The sequence below is a fragment of the Lotus japonicus genome, chromosome 2 (assembly GCF_012489685.1).
Source record: "Lotus japonicus ecotype B-129 chromosome 2, LjGifu_v1.2".
Classification (NCBI taxonomy): domain Eukaryota; kingdom Viridiplantae; phylum Streptophyta; class Magnoliopsida; order Fabales; family Fabaceae; genus Lotus; species Lotus japonicus.
The window spans coordinates 79,465,739-79,483,084 of record NC_080042.1 but is presented as its reverse complement, the minus strand read 5'-3'; the positions used below and the strand labels follow the sequence as shown (position 1 = coordinate 79,483,084).

General features: G+C 39.0%; 3 protein-coding genes across 9 annotated transcripts; 2 read left to right on the top strand and 1 right to left on the bottom strand.

The window, feature by feature from the left end:
• The first annotated feature begins 4,583 nt into the window (after positions 1 to 4,583).
• On the top strand, positions 4,584 to 5,868 carry LOC130735739 (RNA-binding motif protein 25-like). Its single transcript, XM_057587641.1, has 3 exons — positions 4,584 to 4,731; positions 4,858 to 5,010; positions 5,465 to 5,868. Exons 1-3 carry the CDS (start codon positions 4,636 to 4,638, stop codon positions 5,681 to 5,683), a joined length of 468 nt encoding a protein of 155 aa, XP_057443624.1. The 5' UTR covers positions 4,584 to 4,635; the 3' UTR covers positions 5,684 to 5,868.
• Positions 5,869 to 7,291: 1,423 nt separating this feature from the next.
• LOC130739999 (RNA-binding motif protein 25) lies at positions 7,292 to 13,169 on the top strand. 7 transcript variants are annotated; one of them, XM_057592484.1, is made up of 8 exons: positions 7,706 to 7,847; positions 8,140 to 8,223; positions 8,414 to 9,188; positions 9,338 to 9,490; positions 10,064 to 10,481; positions 10,627 to 11,304; positions 11,382 to 11,983; positions 12,619 to 13,169. In XM_057592484.1, the coding sequence occupies exons 3-8, from the start codon at positions 8,967 to 8,969 to the stop codon at positions 12,868 to 12,870; spliced, it is 2,325 nt and encodes a 774-aa protein (XP_057448467.1). In that variant the 5' UTR covers positions 7,706 to 7,847; positions 8,140 to 8,223; positions 8,414 to 8,966; the 3' UTR covers positions 12,871 to 13,169. The 7 variants fall into 7 exon arrangements, with proteins under 7 accessions (XP_057448462.1, XP_057448461.1, XP_057448467.1 ...); XM_057592483.1 differs by having other exon boundaries at positions 8,396 to 9,188; XM_057592479.1 differs by lacking the exon at positions 8,140 to 8,223 and having other exon boundaries at positions 7,292 to 7,847; positions 8,935 to 9,188; positions 10,627 to 11,295.
• A 1,319-nt stretch (positions 13,170 to 14,488) lies between these two features.
• Positions 14,489 to 16,849, bottom strand: LOC130740001 (U-box domain-containing protein 18-like). Its single transcript, XM_057592486.1, has one exon. It carries the CDS (start codon positions 16,792 to 16,794, stop codon positions 14,725 to 14,727), a length of 2,070 nt encoding a protein of 689 aa, XP_057448469.1. The 5' UTR covers positions 16,795 to 16,849; the 3' UTR covers positions 14,489 to 14,724.
• Between the last annotated feature and the right edge of the window lie 497 nt (positions 16,850 to 17,346).

Sequence of the window (17,346 nt, the reverse complement as noted above, 5' to 3'; positions counted from 1 at the left end):
TGGACCTCATACCTCTCATCTACAACATCCCCTGTGAATACAGGTGTCCACCCTTTACTACCATCTTTTTTCTCAGTTTCCAATCTACTTCTTTGCATTGGTGGAAGTAAGCCTTGCTGTCCTTTGAACTTGATCTTGTTAGTAGCAACTGTCCTCATGATATAACACCTAACCTCCTCAAGTAATGTCAGTATAGGTTTTCCTCTATACTTCAGAATCTTTGCATTGAAGGATTCACAAGCATTATTGCATATGTTGTCTGATTTAACTCCTTCTTTGAAGTAGGCCTTGGTCCATGATTCTTTGGGCCACTTGTTGAGATAAGCCCATGCCTGTGCATTCTTTGCCCTAAGCCTATTCATCTTTGCATTAAATTGTTCAACTGTCCTTGCCCTAGCACAATCCCACACAACATTCTTCATCTCCTTGTCTTTCCATTGTTTTGTGAAATTCCTCCACAAATGCATTGCACAGAATCTGTGACTCACCCCAGGCATAACCTCTTGCATTGCAGGGATGAGACCCTAGCAAAACAGCAAAAAACAAAGACAATTAATCATTACATGTTGCAACTCATTGTCAAACTAGTCCCTGAATGTTACAACTTACTGTCACATTAGTCCCTGAATGTTACAACTTACTGTCAAATTAGTCCTAATCATGTGCAAATTAAATACAGTGCACGTAGTCCTAACATAATGCTATAATAAAACAGCCAACATGAGAAAGAGGAAGTGTATTACCTTCTGCATGTCTGATATAAAAGTCCACCCATGTTGTTTATAATCACCCAAATCTCCATGGAGCAGCTCCAAAAACCATTTCCAGTTGTCTTTATTTTCCACATTTACAATGGCATAAGCTATCACATACAGTTGGTTGTTGGCATCCTGACCTACTGCTGAAAGCAGTTGCCCCCCATAATATCCTTTCAGAAAACAGCCATCAAGACCTATCAATGGTCTACAGCCAGCCTTGAAGCCTCTCTTACATGCATCAAGGCATATGTAAATTCTCTGAAACTGTCTTTCCTCCTCACTCACAGCCACAGTGTCCATCTTCACAGTAGATCCAGGATTGCTCTTCATAAGCTCATGTGCATAATCCCAGAGCTTTGCATACTGCTCTGCCTCATTTCCTTCAACCAGCTTCCTTGCCTTTTTCAGTGACCTGAAAATTTTGGTCTCATTCAAAAGAACCCCATATTTTCTCTTCATGTAGTCATATGCCTCAGTGTGTGTCAAATTTGGCTGAACTCTGAGTTTTTTCTCAAGCTTTTTGGTGCACCAACTTGTGCTTGCTGCCCTGTTCCTAAAGGTCCTGCTGCAGGTATGTTCCTCATTAAAGCTCTTTATCTGAAAACTCAATCTTGCCTTGGACCATGCACAATAAATTCTACAGGGACAGTTTTCCACTCTACATTCAGCTGTTGCCCTTATGCTATCATTCTTAATCCATCTCATCTCTCTTCCAACATCAATTGTATAATCCTTCACAGCCTCCTTGAAGGATTGCAAATCACCAAACTCCATGCCAAGTTCTAATCTCACCTTGCCAAATCCAGCAACCTCATCAAACTGTGGAAATTGTGTTTTGTTGTAATTGTTGGCCTCATCATCTGAACTGACAGGACTATGAAGGTCCTCACTTTTGTAGCTGCCTAGGTCCTCATCCAGAGACCACTCACTTTGTTCAATTGTTTCTCCTTGATAAGTTGGATCTGAATCTCCTCCTGAACTTGTGCTACCATCAGATTCAGATCCACTTGTGTCAGGCACACATCCCTGCTTCCTCTTCCTCTTGCTACCATCAGATTCAGTAGCTTTTGCCTTCCCTTTCTCATTCAGATTCACTTGTGTCTCATTCTGATCTTCTGCCTCATTATGTACTCCATCCTCATTCATTGGATTGCTTGCATCATTAAGTTCCTATCACATGTAAAAAAATTAACATTAATTATTATAATGAAATAAGTCATATTAAAGAGAAGAGAATGCTACCATTTTACCTGGGGTGCTTGTGTCTGAGGAGTTCCGTTGGGGGCATTCTGGGTTACTTCAACCTCCTCCATCACATGGGGTGTAATAACTTCCTCCTCATCCACCACATGGACCACAGGGGGTGTAATCACAATCACAACATTCTCATCCTCATTAAAATTAGGGGGTGGAATAACCTCAAAAGGGACTGGTTCCAAATGCTCATAGTAAATCTCGATCTCTTGGTTGTTGGACTTAGATGCTAAGCATGCATCCATTAGGTCAGAATCAGTGCAAAGTTCATTTAACTTAAGCACATCTGGAACTTGAGGATTACGCCACCACATCTTCATAGTCATAACATATCCATGTTCCCTTGCCAGAGCTTCCAGATCAAATAGGTTCAGCCTGTCAGAATCAAGATCCTCCCACACACACATAGTTCCCCCAAAGTATGAGGCAGTGCCATCCACATGCAAACTTATCTCACCACCATGCATCAATATCACAGTGATCCTTGAATCCATCTACACCACAATAGCAAAATAAAATCTCAGAATTTCACAATCTTAAGGGTTTCAAAATTTCACAATCTTACACCCACAATCAATCTCATTCCTTATAAAACCCCAAACCCAACTCTAATATACCAACATACCAACTTCAGAGAACCATATAAACCATAAAAATCATATCTTTTCCACAAAAGTTCATGTCTTTTCCATAAAAATCATAACTTGAACTTCAAAATCGCAGACAAGGTTCAGATGTGTCAAAATTTAGGGTTAACATGCATAAAGGTAAGAACTTTCAACTGCAGATTGCAAGGACTTGGGGTTTGGGAGACATACCTTGACGCTGCAAACGAAGGGTTCGCCCTCCTTCGTTCTTCTTCCTCAGCGAGCGACAGAGCAATTTTTCACAACACCAGCGAGCAAGAGAGCTTCTAAGCTTCCAACTAGTGTCTTCTTCACAGCACAACCGATTCACCCTCTTCTCTCTCTCTCAACCTTCACCAACGTTCTGCTTTCATGGAGAATAGTAGGAGTTTCTAAAATGGAGGGAGATTGTAACAAGGACCAATGTGACCTCCTTTTAACCCAATCAGAATCCAACACATACCTAGGGACCAATTTGACTTCTTTTGGATCTTTCATTTTAGGGGGGAACATTTTCTATTTCCACGTAGGCATTGATTGTGGGAAAAAAAAATTCCATGTCAGTAAAAGGTTAACGGACGTTAGATGATTTTAACGTCAGGGACTATTATGACTATTTTTTGCCACTTCTGGGGACCGCGAGCCTAATTAAATTCATCCAGGGACGATTCTGAAGTCGGTGTGAACTTCCAGGGACCATTGTGACCATTTACCCTTTTGAACAAACTTTCATTGGTCCAAAACACACTTTCACTTTCACCCAACTTACCAAAATCACCACTTTTACTTTAAATTTGAGAAGTTGAGGATAATTAATTTTCACAATGTCATAATTGACCCTATATAACAAAACCTTTATTTAATCTTCAATTATTTAATTTTTTTTATTACTCTTTTTTTAATGTATATTATTATTTTTTGAACTGAACGTAATTTTTTATTAGTCTTAAGTTTATAGATTTTGACTATTTACATTTTTTATTTTCTTTAAAATTCATATTAACTACAGTACTAATTTTTTTTTGAAATAACTACATTACAAGAGTAGTTAAATAATAATGAATGAATTTTTTTTCATATTAATTTTATTATAAAAGTCATACCTTTTTAGTAATTGTACAACCTAAAAGTGCTTTCCATTAGTATTATCCAAACATGATTCATGATATCAAACTCTTTTTCGAATAAAAGTTTCAAACATAAATCACATACAACTAACCTACTTTGACTTAAACTCTGTTTTCCAAACTCACATTCACTCAAACTCCGTTTCGCAAACTGAAATCCAAACACACACCACATGAAAGACTGTGTCAGAGACAAGGACAGCTCCATTGTACGACCAACTCTCATCACCGTTGATCTTCTCAACAGTTCTACCCCCAACCGTCGATCCTTCTATGGGCGCGCTGCAAAGCACAATCCGGGTGCTTCTCCCATCTCACTCTTGGGATAAGCTTCTCATTTTCATTGAATCTCACAAATTATACATTAGTATTTGTTCTATTCTAAAATTTTCATTAACTCGCATTTATTCATTATTATGCATCATTAATACTTAAGATATATTGTACTCGATTCGTTTAACAAATATCTTTATTTTAGTCATTTCTTTATATTTTCTGATATATTTGTTACCAAAAAAATAAGAAACAAAACGATAAATCATAATTAAATAAGAAAAAAAGTGACAGTAGATTAAAATACATTGTACTTCTTAAAAAAACACAATGTTTAATATATATATATATATATATATATATATATATATTTAAAACAAATGTTAAGATGCATTTACTTAAAAGATAAAAAAAACAGTGTCAAACAACATTTAGATTTACAATTTTTTTAAACAAAAATCACCCGTGCAGTGCAGGCTTGCACGGGTAATTCTACTAGTATCTTTCTAATGCAAGGCACATAGTACAGTAGACATAAGGTTCCAAAAAAACATAGCATCTTCACCTTTCAATTTCATCACCGTTCCACCTCCCGGCATGGCCACCGCAGCAGCGCAGCCTCCGTCACCGATGCTTTACATTGGCAGGATTGCACCAACTGTGGACAATGAGTTCATGCTTTCTCTCCTTCAAGTAAATTTCTAAATTTGTTCTCGTTTCTTTCTCTTTGCAGCCTTTTATTACATCAATTAGACAATTAGTATCTTTGAATCTTGGGTAAAATTCAAATACACTGATTCCGTTGTTGTTTCTTTTTAGTTGTGTGGAAATATCAAGAGTTGGAAGCGTCCTCAAGATGTATCCACTGGAACTCCTAAAAGTTTTGGGTTCTATGAATTTGAGTCTGCTGAAGGGGTTCTTCGCGCTATGCGTCTCCTTTCTAAATTGAATGTTGATGGGCAACAACTATTGGTATGTCTCACTTTCTCTTTGTATACTAGTTACTTTCTTTTGTAGTGAAAGCACTAACATCCCATTTGGAAAAACAGCTTGATTAAGCGTTTATTCATAAGTTATTTTAACATTTTTATTGAAATAAATTGAAAATAAGCTATATACAAGTATAAGTTTTTTTCATAAGCTATCATGAGTAGCTTATGAAAATAAGCTCAATACAGCTTATGATGTTGTTTGCATAAGTTTTCTCAAACAGCTTATGCTGTCAGATAAGCTCAAATAAGTTTTTTCAAACGGGGCTAAATTATCTCTAACACTTGCATAAGTGCTTATGTTATCAGATAAACTCAAATAAGTTCTCGCAAAGGGGCACAAATTGTCTTAAAAGCCATTTAGCATGAAATATTTTATTTTCCGTGGGTCTGCATCTAAGGCTCTCAGCCATTTATCGTTTATATTTTTCTGATAGGTCAACGTGAATGAAGCTGTGAAACAATATCTGGAGCAGTATGTTCAAAGAAAGACTGAGAACTCGAATAAAAAGGAAACTCAGACAGCAGGAGATGAAATAGACGATAAAGGTGCAAACTTTGGGATTGTCACGGATGAAGATAGGGAAGCTGATCGAGATGCTTTAGAAAAAATCACGAAGATGATCGAGGAGAGGTTGAAGACAAGAGTAGTATAAGTCTCAATTCTAAATTGAGACTTCAAAGCTCATTTAGATATATAATTGTTTAGTTTCTAGATTACTAGGAATCTTTATGTTATTTTTATTAATTGCATTCTATATACTCTATTTGCTACGATGTGAGCACGGGTCATCCATAAATTTAAGAAGAAGATGTTAATATAAATATTGTACTTCTCTTTCATTATGAATTAACTAGAATATTGGCAAAAGCTTTTTTTTTTTATTTTCTCTTTTGAATTTTCCTTTTGATTTTTTTTCCTTTATTTTGCTTGCTAGAGCTTCTCTCTACCAAATTAGTGCTTTCATTACTGTTTCAAGCCTCCATCTCAAAAAATTCTTCATCTAAATATGCTTCAACCAGATTTGAGGTTTTCTTTCATGGCAGAGTTGCTTCAATACATTTGGATGTCGTCAATCTTACTCCAGAGTGTAATAAATATGATTGTGACATTAAAGTAGAATTAACAACATGCTTATTGCAATTTTCACAAAAAGAAAAACTTGCCATCAGCATAAACTGATTTATTACACTTGCAAGCCTTATAGCACCAATCAGCAAGATTAAAAATCTCTTCAACAATTACAAACACAGTGAATATAATACACTAGAATTAAATAATAGATTTAAATTACAAAGCCGATACGAAATATCAATAAAAATTTGTGCAAAGATACATGACTAACAGACTTAAACTCTAATGAACCACTAATTGTTGCATGTGGATAAAGCTTAAAAACTCATCTTCCTCAGATGGACGAACAAGATCTACTATCTGACAATGGTGGTGGAAATTCAGTGTTTGAATTTAAACGAATCTATTAATTTTTGAAGACAAATTTTGAAATGCAGATAAGGTAACTAATCAAATAAGGCTACTAATCAACAGTTTCAACATTGGACAAAGAATTAATCAATCACCATTTTTTTGAATAAGGAATAAAATAAAAATCTTGGTTAAACATACTCGAGATGGTGATGAGGTCATAATGCCAGTCACGATGAAGATGAGGATTCAGTCCTAAACCCTAGTTGCCTTTAACAATGAAAATAAGGGAATACAGGCACTGGGTAAATGATATCTAAAAATCAGGAAACTAAAAAAATCAAAAATCAATTAAGCCCTAAATACCTGAGTTGTCGCCGTCGCGCCTGGAGAGTAGGGAGGTCGCGAGTGACGATGTTCAATGAGTGCTCCGACTGAGAAGCTCACGACGTTAACAATGTGAAACATAAATCTGCGAATGAGATAGGAACTTTCATGATTTGAGGACAACACATGGTCTCGATTTGCTAACTTGAAAGCGGAAACGACTCTGATCTCGATCTTCTGCTTTAAAATGGAACAAAATCGCAAAGATTAATACTCCTGTCCTTCAGCATCGGTAGATCTATAGAAGATCACGATATGGAGCATGGAAGAAACGAAGAAACAACACCGATCAGATCAAAAGGATGCGAGAGGAGATCTGGGTTTAAGATGGAAGAGAGAAAGAAAAAAAAAAGATAAATAGGAAGAGAATATGAGTTAAAAAAAAAAAGTGATATCTCATATCTGAATGAGTTAATCTCTTTACACGCTTGTTATAACTTGACCTAAACTACCAAAACTGAAACAGACGCAGTTCATTCTAGTAGATTCATAGAGATCGCACCAACGAACCATCTAATCTTAAAACCAAAACCAATTTCACCTTTCAATCTCACTTTCACAAAACTCTCCTCCCTCTTCGATGGCGGATTCCGCCGCTTCTCCCGCCGCAACCCTAGACTCCGGACCTCCGAACTCCCTCCCCGATCCACCTCCTCACTCCCAACCCTCATCTACGCCACTCGCCCCCAACCCTAATCCCAATCCACCCGCACCGTCGCTGCCTCCGCCTCCTACTCTCCTCTATTCGGCGGGGGCACCGCCGCAGCTCCCCACCGTCCTTCCCCCATCATTCCGCCCGCTGGCTCCGCAATTCTCTCCCCTGCCCAACCCCGGCGCATACCAAAACCCTACCGTTCCACCTCCCGGTGTGGCCACCGCAGCCGCGCAGCCTCCGTCGCAGATGCCGCATATGCAACCGATGATGTCGTATCAGGTTCCTCCCCGAGCTTATGCACCGATGCTGAATGGTTACGCCGCGCCTCCACAAGGAACCGTTCCTCCCACGGGTGGGTCATTCTTGAGTTTGTACTTGCATTCATTTATTTCCATGCTTGTTCGTTTCGTTTAGTGCTTTGCGATGTGATTAGCTGTTTAATTGCGTGTGATGTTTACATTTGTGCTGGGAATTCTATGATGATCTGCTATTGAGTGCGTGTTGTAATGCGAAAAGAGCGTTGATTGGTAGCTGTTTTGTTTATTTAATGGGGAGGATTTGTTTTGGATGAGTTCGGAGCCATTTAGATAAGTAATTGATCCTTAGATTAAGGGGTATCGATGACCGGATGTTTTCTCCTACAGTGTCTTGATTGAATTCGGTGAGAAAGGTTGGAAGGCTTCCTATTGCTTACAGACACACCACCCCCTTCTACAACTCATTTTTTGGTATGCACATAGTTTCTTGCTTGTCTTTTACTAGAATTTCGAAACCAAAGCATACACCGAGTTCGGTTCTGATGATGGAAAAAATAAATAAAAAGTTGCTCTTTTGTCAATCACTCAATCTAAATAATGTATGGTTGTGTCATGCTCATTTTAGTTGGCCACTTTCTGATAGTTATAAAGGTACTTTCAGAAGCCGGTCATATTTGCAACTGAATGCACGTTGGCCTTGTGTCATGAGGTATTGCAATCTTTTCATTCTCTCTAGCACAGTTTCATACTTTCATTCCATTTTTTAATCCTGCACCATGGGCTGCTGTACAAAAAAGAATTTATAGTTCAACTAGAATTTTTTCTTAGTAAACCATGCATACATGAGATTATGAAAGTTACTACTTGCAATTGGTGGATGGGATAGTTTGAGAAGCCTGCTATGTTGCAAGTGGTTAAACAAAGGTAAGCACTTCCTACACATCCGTGAATTTCAAAACTGGATAGTATTTCTTGTTGTTTTCTTCAGGTTATCATTTCAGCTGGTGATTGTTGGCTGTGCTGCCTTCTCTGTTATGCTTTTGATGTGTGGTAACAGCATAAAGTTGTTCTTGTCGCATTTTTTTCCACATATATCTCATGTTGTATTGATTAGTTTAGAATATATATTCACTCATGACCTTCTCTGATATATTTGCATAGATGTTTTTCTACTCTGTACAGGTATTCCACGTTACCCCCCACCTTATGGAACTATGCTCCGGCCGGTATATCCTCCACGCCCTCATGGAGCACTTAATGTTGCTCCAGTATCACGCCCTCCTGTTGCAGGGATCCCTGCAGTTCGCCCTATTATTCCTCCTGTTGTCAGACCTATGATTGCTCCCAGTGTTACTCCAGCTGAGAAGCAACAAATCACAGTTTACATTAGGATTGCACCAACTGTGGAGAATGAGTTCGTGCTTTCTCTCATTCAAGTAAATTTCTAAGTTTGTTCTCTTTTCCGGGGAGGGAGCAGGGTTTCGTTATTTTTCTCTTTACAACCTTTTATTACATCAATTATACAATTAGTATCTTTGAATCTTCGGTAAAATTTAAATACACTGATTCTGTTGTTTCTTTTTAGTTGTGTGGAAATATCAAGAGCTGGAAGCGTACTCAATATTTATCTAGTGGAACTCCTAAAAGTTTTGGGTTTTATGAATTTGAGTCTGCTGAAGGGGTTCTTCGGGCTATGCGCCTCCTTTCTAAATTGAATATTGATGGGCAAGAACTAGTGGTATGTCCTACTTTTTCTTTGTATATTTGTTCTTACTCCTCAATCTTTCTGGCATTTTTAATGAAATTTCACTTTAAATATATTCTTTCTATGCCTTAGTTTTTGGTTTAAGGTTTCGGTTTTTTGGGGAGGTTGGGGTCAGTTCGAAGGATTCATCATTGATGGAGCTAAGACATTATTTATTTCCTGTTATACAGGGATATTAAACAGTTGGTTGATACCAGTATTATAATTTGTTTGCCTTCTGCCAATTATTTGGGACATTGAGCGAAAAATGAAATACTTCTTTAGTAATAACTTGAGTTTTAAAAAACAGTGATTGCATGAAGTTTTTAAAGCTACCTCATGCATTTTCATTAATTCTGCCTTATGTTGGTATATAGCTTATGCTCTTGACTTAACTGTTTGGTTCCTGCAATGGAGGTTGTATATTGTTTAACTTTATGACCATTTTGGGTTTTTTGTAGTGAAAGCACAAAATTGTCTTAAAAGCCATTTAGCATGAAATATTTTATTTTCCCTGGTTAGGCATCTAAGGTTCTCAGCTATTTATCGTTTATACTTTTCTGATAGGTCAATGTGGATGAAGCTATGAAACAATATCTGGAGCGGTATGTTCAAAGAAAGACTGAGAACTCGATTAAAAAGGAAGCTCAGACAGCTGGAGATGAAAAAGATGATGAAGGTACCAAACCTTCTGATGCAACTGATGCTGCAAAACCTGATGTGGACCCCTCAAATAAAGAGGATAATGATTCAGGGAACAAGGAATCACATGATGTGAAAAACTTTGGGATTGTCACGGATGAAGATAGGGAAGCTGATCGAGATGCTTTAGTAAAGATTGCGAATATGATAGAGGAGAGGTTGATGACAAGACCTTTGCCTCCACCACCTGCACTGCCAACCGTCGATGGTTCTGTGAGTTCAGTTCAAGAACAACCTGCTAAGACAAGAGATGGAGAGTCTGATGTGGATACGAAGAAGAATGGTAAGGGAAAAAAATACTTTATGGGTATATCTAATATCTGTTGAGTGCTAACACCACAGAGCTATATTCTACCTCAGGACACATTTTCTTTTTCTTTTTCATTTTTGAACTATTATTCAGGTGCTTTGCTTTTCAAATTCTGTAGAAACAGGTGAAGATAAAAATGATAAAGAGGCAAACAGTGATAACCAACCAACTGGTGAACATGATAGACCCGATACCCCTGATAGAAGGCATGATAGGAAAAGCAGAGAGAGAGACCACCGAGATAGGGAACTTAAACGAGAAAAAGAAAGGGAACTTGAAAGATATGAAAAAGAAGCTGAGCGGGAACGTATTCGGAAAGAGAGGGAACAGAGACGAAGGACTGAGGAGGCTGAGCGTCAGTATGAATCATATTTGAAGGAATGGGAGTATAGAGAAAAAGAGAAAGAAAAAGAACGTCAGTGTGAAAAAGAGAAGGAGAAGGAAAGGGAACGCAAACGGAGAAAGGAGATACTTTATGATGAAGAGGATGAAGATGAGGATTCTAGGAAGAGGTGGCGTAGAAATGTACTAGAGGAGAAGAGGAAGAGGAGGGTGCGTGAAAAGGAAGATGACTTGGCTGACAAACAAAAAGAAGAGGAAGAAATTGTTGATGCCAAGAAGAGGGCTGAGGAGGATCAACGACAGAAGCAGCAGAGAGATGCTTTAAAGCTATTGTCAGAGCATGTAGTAAACAGTGGTGAGGAAACTATGGCTACTGAAGAGATTGCTAAGGAAGTAAAATATATTGATGCTGAACAAGATACTGTAGCTCATTATAGTCGTGAAGGTCATATTGGTAATTTTTCATATATATATTTACAATTTTATACTTTCTTCTCTCATTATTAAAGGTGGTGATGCTTTACATTACAGGTGATGGCAATTCAGTAAATGCTATCCACGATGAATCTGCCATGGCATCTGTTGGTACAACTGATACACAGTCAGGTGGAAATGGTCCTTTGAAGAAGTTAGGATTTGGTCTAGTTGGCTCGGGGAAAAGAGCAGCTGTTGCTTCTGCTTTCCATGAAGAGGAGGAGGATGAGGCACACAAGGATAAAAAATTGAGGCCTTTGGTTCCAATTGATTACTCAACAGAGGAATTGCAGGCTGTTCAACCTACTATTTCTGGGTCAACACCGCCAAATTTGGTCGCAGCAGCAGAATTTGCAAAGCGTATATCCAGTACCAATTTCAAGGAAGATAAGCCGGATGGAGAACGGGATAGAAGTAGGCGATCAAATGAGAAGTCTAACCACCGGGACAGGGACAGGAAAGATGAAGATGGCACTCACAACAGGGATGAAAACAAGGATAAATTTCCTGACCGTGCTAAAGATCGAGGTCATGGGTTTGAGAAATCTAAAACTCATGATAACAGGAGGCTTTTGGATGCAAAACAGTTAATTGATATGATACCAAAGACCAAGGAGGAGTTGTTTTCATATGAGATAGACTGGACAGTGTATGACAAGGTATGTGAATCTTATCTGCTGATTTTGTTTTGTGTTTCTGTTTGGTCTTGAACTAATCAAAACGGTGTTGCCTAATCTCTTATTTGGCTTTGAGTCAGATTGGTAATACTTCAATAATATTTTGGGGCCATTAATGTAATTGTGCAAGGTTGTGGAAACAAAGTTTTCTGAATTACAATAGCTGGATTTGGAAGGAAGTGTTCTTGGGTCCTAGAAAACCATTTGAAGAGTCTACAAAATTTTATAAATGGACTTCCCAAAAATGACTAGAAAAGGAAGAGAGACCATTAAATTTCTTGATTATTTTATGCATTTTGGGTTTCAAGAAAGCCTAAATATATGACAAATGAATAGTTTCCTGAGAGAAATCCTCTGCTTCTTTTCGGAACTTAATCAATATTCTATTTATATTTTTTTTGAAATTTTATTATTTAAGAAGTAAGAACAGCCTTGCATTAATTATTTAAAATGATTTCATCCGATATTCTGTTGGGTGTAATGACTCTTGCACGTTAACGTTTATGTTCAAACTGCTTTTTGCCATGCATACTCTGAGTATTTTGGTTTGTGTAGTCTGGAAATGTTAATGTAGTTTGTGTTCTAAATCTTTGGTTTTATGTAATGTTCTTTTTCAGCATCAGTTGCATGAAAGAATGAGACCGTGGATTTCTAAGAAAATCCAAGAGTTTTTGGGGGAAGAAGAAAATACATTGATCGATTATATTGTTTCCAGTACACAAGAACATGTGAAAGCGTCCCAAATGCTTGAGCGTCTTCAGATCATTTTAGATGAGGAAGCTGAAATGTTCGTTCTCAAGATGTGGAGGATGCTTATCTTTGAAATAAAAAGGGTAGAGACAGGGCTTGCTTTGAGGTCAAAATCATGAACTGGTGACTGTTGTATGTTCCACCTTTTATGCTGAACTGATGTTTTTTATCACTGCCCCTGGGTATGTCTTCACCCTGAAGCTTAACATGGCTGCATAATATTTATAAACTTTTCGGTCTGTATTCCTTCTAGATTCAATTAGTTATTTGGATAAACCCCCGTTTTCTTTATCCATGAGAATCCGGTGGCAATTTTTTGTCATGTGAATAGTTAGAACTATGATTTGGGTTCATGATTGTCCTGGAGGCCTGGTTCTTTTGTTTATTTGTTTTGAAGAGAACAGTACTTGTTCGTTAATCATGCATTTAGAGATACTGTCAGTAAAAGGATGGTATGCACCATTGCGGTTATGCATAGAGATTCCAGCCTTCCAAAATGTTGGAAGAAAAAATAAAAATGAAAAATTTGAATGGCTGAGATTTCTATCCAATGGTCATGTAACTGAAGGTTCCATGCCAGTCAAGATGTAATTTGATACCGTCAAAATTGGAGTTTTTAACCCTCATACTTTTTATCCTTTGACTTTTTGGTCAGTCTCACATTGATGTTTGTTGATTCAGTAGCGTGATGTGCTCTAATTGTCATTGCCACTGCTCAAATTTTTTGCTTGTATTATTGCTCATTTTGCACGGTTTATAATCGTGAGCCTCCAGGCCTGTGAACCATGCCATTTCTGCTCATCGCCGTGCCTCCCTGCCCACCGCCGTGTCATCTCCAGGTGCCCCTCTCCTGTGATGTCTACTCCTCTCATGGTCTCTCTCTCTCTCTCTCTTCCCTTTTCTTTTTTCTCTATAATTCCAGTTAAGACGAGCCCCTCTCCTGTGATGTCTTCCTCTCTCACGGTCTCTCTCTCTTCCCTTTTCTTCTTTCTCTATCATTCAATTCCAGTTAAGGCACACATTTAACAAAAAAAAAGTCAAGAGAAAACAGAGTGAGTGATGTCAAGATGGTGGTTGCTTCTGTTTCTCGAGTTGGAGGAAATGGCAGAATTGTTAAAGAAGATTCTTTTGTGCTAAAATAAAGAAATCAATGTGAGTATCATACTACTAAACTTTTTGCGAAAGAAATAAGCCACAATGTTAGAGGAGAAATGGAACCTAACTTTTTGAGGATGTTTTGAATAAGGAGGAGGATTTTATAACAGTGATGATAAAATGGTTTTTAGATGTGTGAATGCCGGAATTTAATCAAAAGAGATCCATAACAAATCCCTAATATAACCCAAAATGAAGAATAAATCCTAGTAAGAATATAAGAATCAAACTTTCGAAACAGACAGAGATCTTAGTACTGAGGCGGTAGCCATTGCAAAGTAGAGGCGTAGTCAAAGTGAGGGAGATGCAGGGCAAAGGCTCAAGGGAGTTGATAACTGGTAAAAGCTCAGCACCCATCAAAGACAATGACGAGGCATGTAATTGGTTAGCTGCCGGTTACCACAAAGGAGGGATGGGAGAGCAAAGAGAAAGAGGTTACCACGAAGGTGGTATGGGAGAGCCGTGAAGTGTGAGGGGTTCCAAATTGATTATTGTACTGATGTTTGTGATGTTCTGAAAACTTATAGAGAAAGGTTTCAGAGAAAGTGAGAGACTTGGGGGTTCTGCGTGGTTTCATTAATATACTCAATCTTATTTGATTCATACAAAATAAATGGGATTACAACTACAATAATCTGTACAAGCTTCATAGTTAAAAACAGAAGCTGATAAAACCATGAGCTCTTTAAAACATGAGCTAACATGGAGTACTACAAATAACAAAAAGTATACAAGTATACAACAGTATCTACAATTCATACACACTATCAACCAAATAAAAGAATACCCAGCTGGAAAAAAAATACACTGGGTTACCATTACCACACATGAATGAATTGTTCACGTGGAATCACTGGAGCCTTGAAGCCAAAGGACCTCCTTTCATAAAAATCATGGAGGACCCTGATCAAAGCACTAGCCTTCTTGCTTCCTCGCGATGTTCCTTCACTGAGTTGAGAATACAAAGGTCCCATAAGAGAAGCTTTCTTCACTAAATGAGCAACCACATCTCCTCCCCCATTCAGTGATAAACACAGCAACAAAGAAACACAATGCTCCATCCCCATCCTTGAAGCGGAAGAAGAGCTCAAGATTTCAACAGCAACATCCAAGGCTCCAATTTTAAGGATTGCTGCTGTTCCATCACTTCTCTCTGCAATTGTTGCCAGAATTGCTAAGGAGTCTGTGATAATGTCATCTTTCTCACATGTTTTCAAGATGTTAACTAACAAAGGAACTGCTCCAGCTGTTATTACCCTCTTAACATTTTCAGGGTGCTTAAGGAGGCCAAACATTGCCACCAAGCCATTCTTTTGGCTTCGATCAGCGCCATCTTCGATGAGCCTGATCAGTGATGGAATTGCTTCTGGCTCCTCTCCTATCTTGTTCCCGTGCTCTGCATTCGAAGAAGCAAGGTAGAACAACACAGCTGCAGCGTGCTGGCGAGCTTCCATCTTTTCTCCTTTGTTTAGAACTCCTACAATAAATTCTAATCCCCAATTCTCAACCATCTGAGCTCTGCTTTTGGAGTATTTTGAGAGGTTCAGAAGTGCTGCAATTGCATTCTCTTGTGCTGATGAATCGCTTGATGACAACAGAATCAACAAAAGAGGGACAGAACCAGCTTCTACCAAACAAGACCTACAAAAAATGCTTGTTTTGGAAAGAAGCCTCATTTCAAAGGCTGCACGGTTCTTCTCTTCCCCTCTTCCATTTTCAATTCTTCCACAGAGAAAACCAGAAACCATTTTCATAGCTTCCTCTGCCGCCACACTTCCCGGCTGCACCGTCCTCGTGATGTCACGGTTCCGGCGACCAGAATCAGCAAAAGGAATGCCATTGACAGAGCAATATTGCTGAACAAGCCTCCGGAGCACCAAGTTGGGTACTAACTCAGTGCTGCTAAGCCTTTTACCTGTCTTAGGACATGTTGCATTTCCACTTTTCAACCATTTGAGAATTGAAGAACGATCATAGGTGTGACCTGTTTCTATAGTCACTGGATCTCTCATCAACTCCAATGAGATTGGACATAGAAAATCATCTGAGCTAACACAACTCAAGATCATCTCACTTTCATTGCTTGCATCAGATTTCTTGTTGTTACCTTCTTCACCATCCACTACCTCCATTACCACACATCTGCAGTAACTCATAAACCCCATCAAACTACTCAGAAAACTCACCTTCCTCTTTTTTTCTTCATTCAAGCCCTCAAACCCAATTTCACCCTCCAAAAACTTCACCTCCCTGTTGCACTCACTCCACCTGCAAACCCCAATATACTCAATAACCCGCTTCAGTTCACCCTCATCCGGAGCAACCCGGTTCTCAAACTGGTTCAAAATCGACATAACACCCATCACAGCACGCTCATCATCAAGCTCAACCTCAAATCTGGCCTCCCTCGCCTGCTTCATCAGCAGCAAAACCTGCTCTTCAGCCTCCTCCGAGACCTCAACGGCACCAAAAGGGAAAATATCCAGAGCTGTAGCCACGGCTCTGGACACGACCCGAAACTCCGCCGCAACCCGCTCCGACTCCATCAGCATCCGCAGCCGTGCACCTTCGCGGGTTAAGTCTTCCAGCAAGAAGAGAAGCTTCTGGAAGGTTACATGGAGCTCCGACAAGCAGAGCGCTACCGGGTCGGGAAGATCCGGATTGTGGTTTCGAATCTCATAGAGGAAAGGTTGGAGAAGCTGGGTCAAACGAATGGCATTTCTCGCGTTCCGCTTGTTGCCGGTGAAGAAGGTGTGTTGGAAAGTGGAAATGGAGTTGGAGAGGGAGATGAGGGAAGTGAGGAGGGTGGAGATGGCGATGTCTTCGCCGGGATAAACCACCGGGAATGTCAATACCCGGCGATCCGACCCGTTTAGTTTTCGGATCATGGAAAGGTTGTGTTGGACTTTTGTGTTTGGAACTTGTGGATAAGTGTGATTTGTTTTGTTTGATTTAACGTACGTTTCGGGTATTTATTTATAGGAAGTGAAGAGGATGGGACACGTGTTGGAAGATGATTTGGTTTTCGTGAAGTTTGGGGTTTTGAGATGGTGACACGTGTGATTTGAGGATAACAAGGGAGTGACGCGTGGCGCTAGAAAAACGGAAAGGACTCGTGCTTTTGAAGGTGCTTGGATAGAGGGAGCCGAGTCCGACAGCAACCGAGGTTTACAACGTGGAATTAAAATCTCTGCGTCATAATAATTTTGGTCAGCGGGGTATTTTATATGAAAATAAAAAATAATATTTGTGGGTTTGGGTTGGCCAATTATTTAGGTGAATTATTTTCATGTTCAGGTCAAACGAACCTTCTGCTTGTTTTCTGGATCTAGTTTGTGTGCTTGTTGGCCCAGTTAGTTTCATTGGATGGATAAATGGCCCATGCATTTAACCCATGATGCTCATTTAATTGGCCAAAAAAAAGGGAGGTCCACAACTTG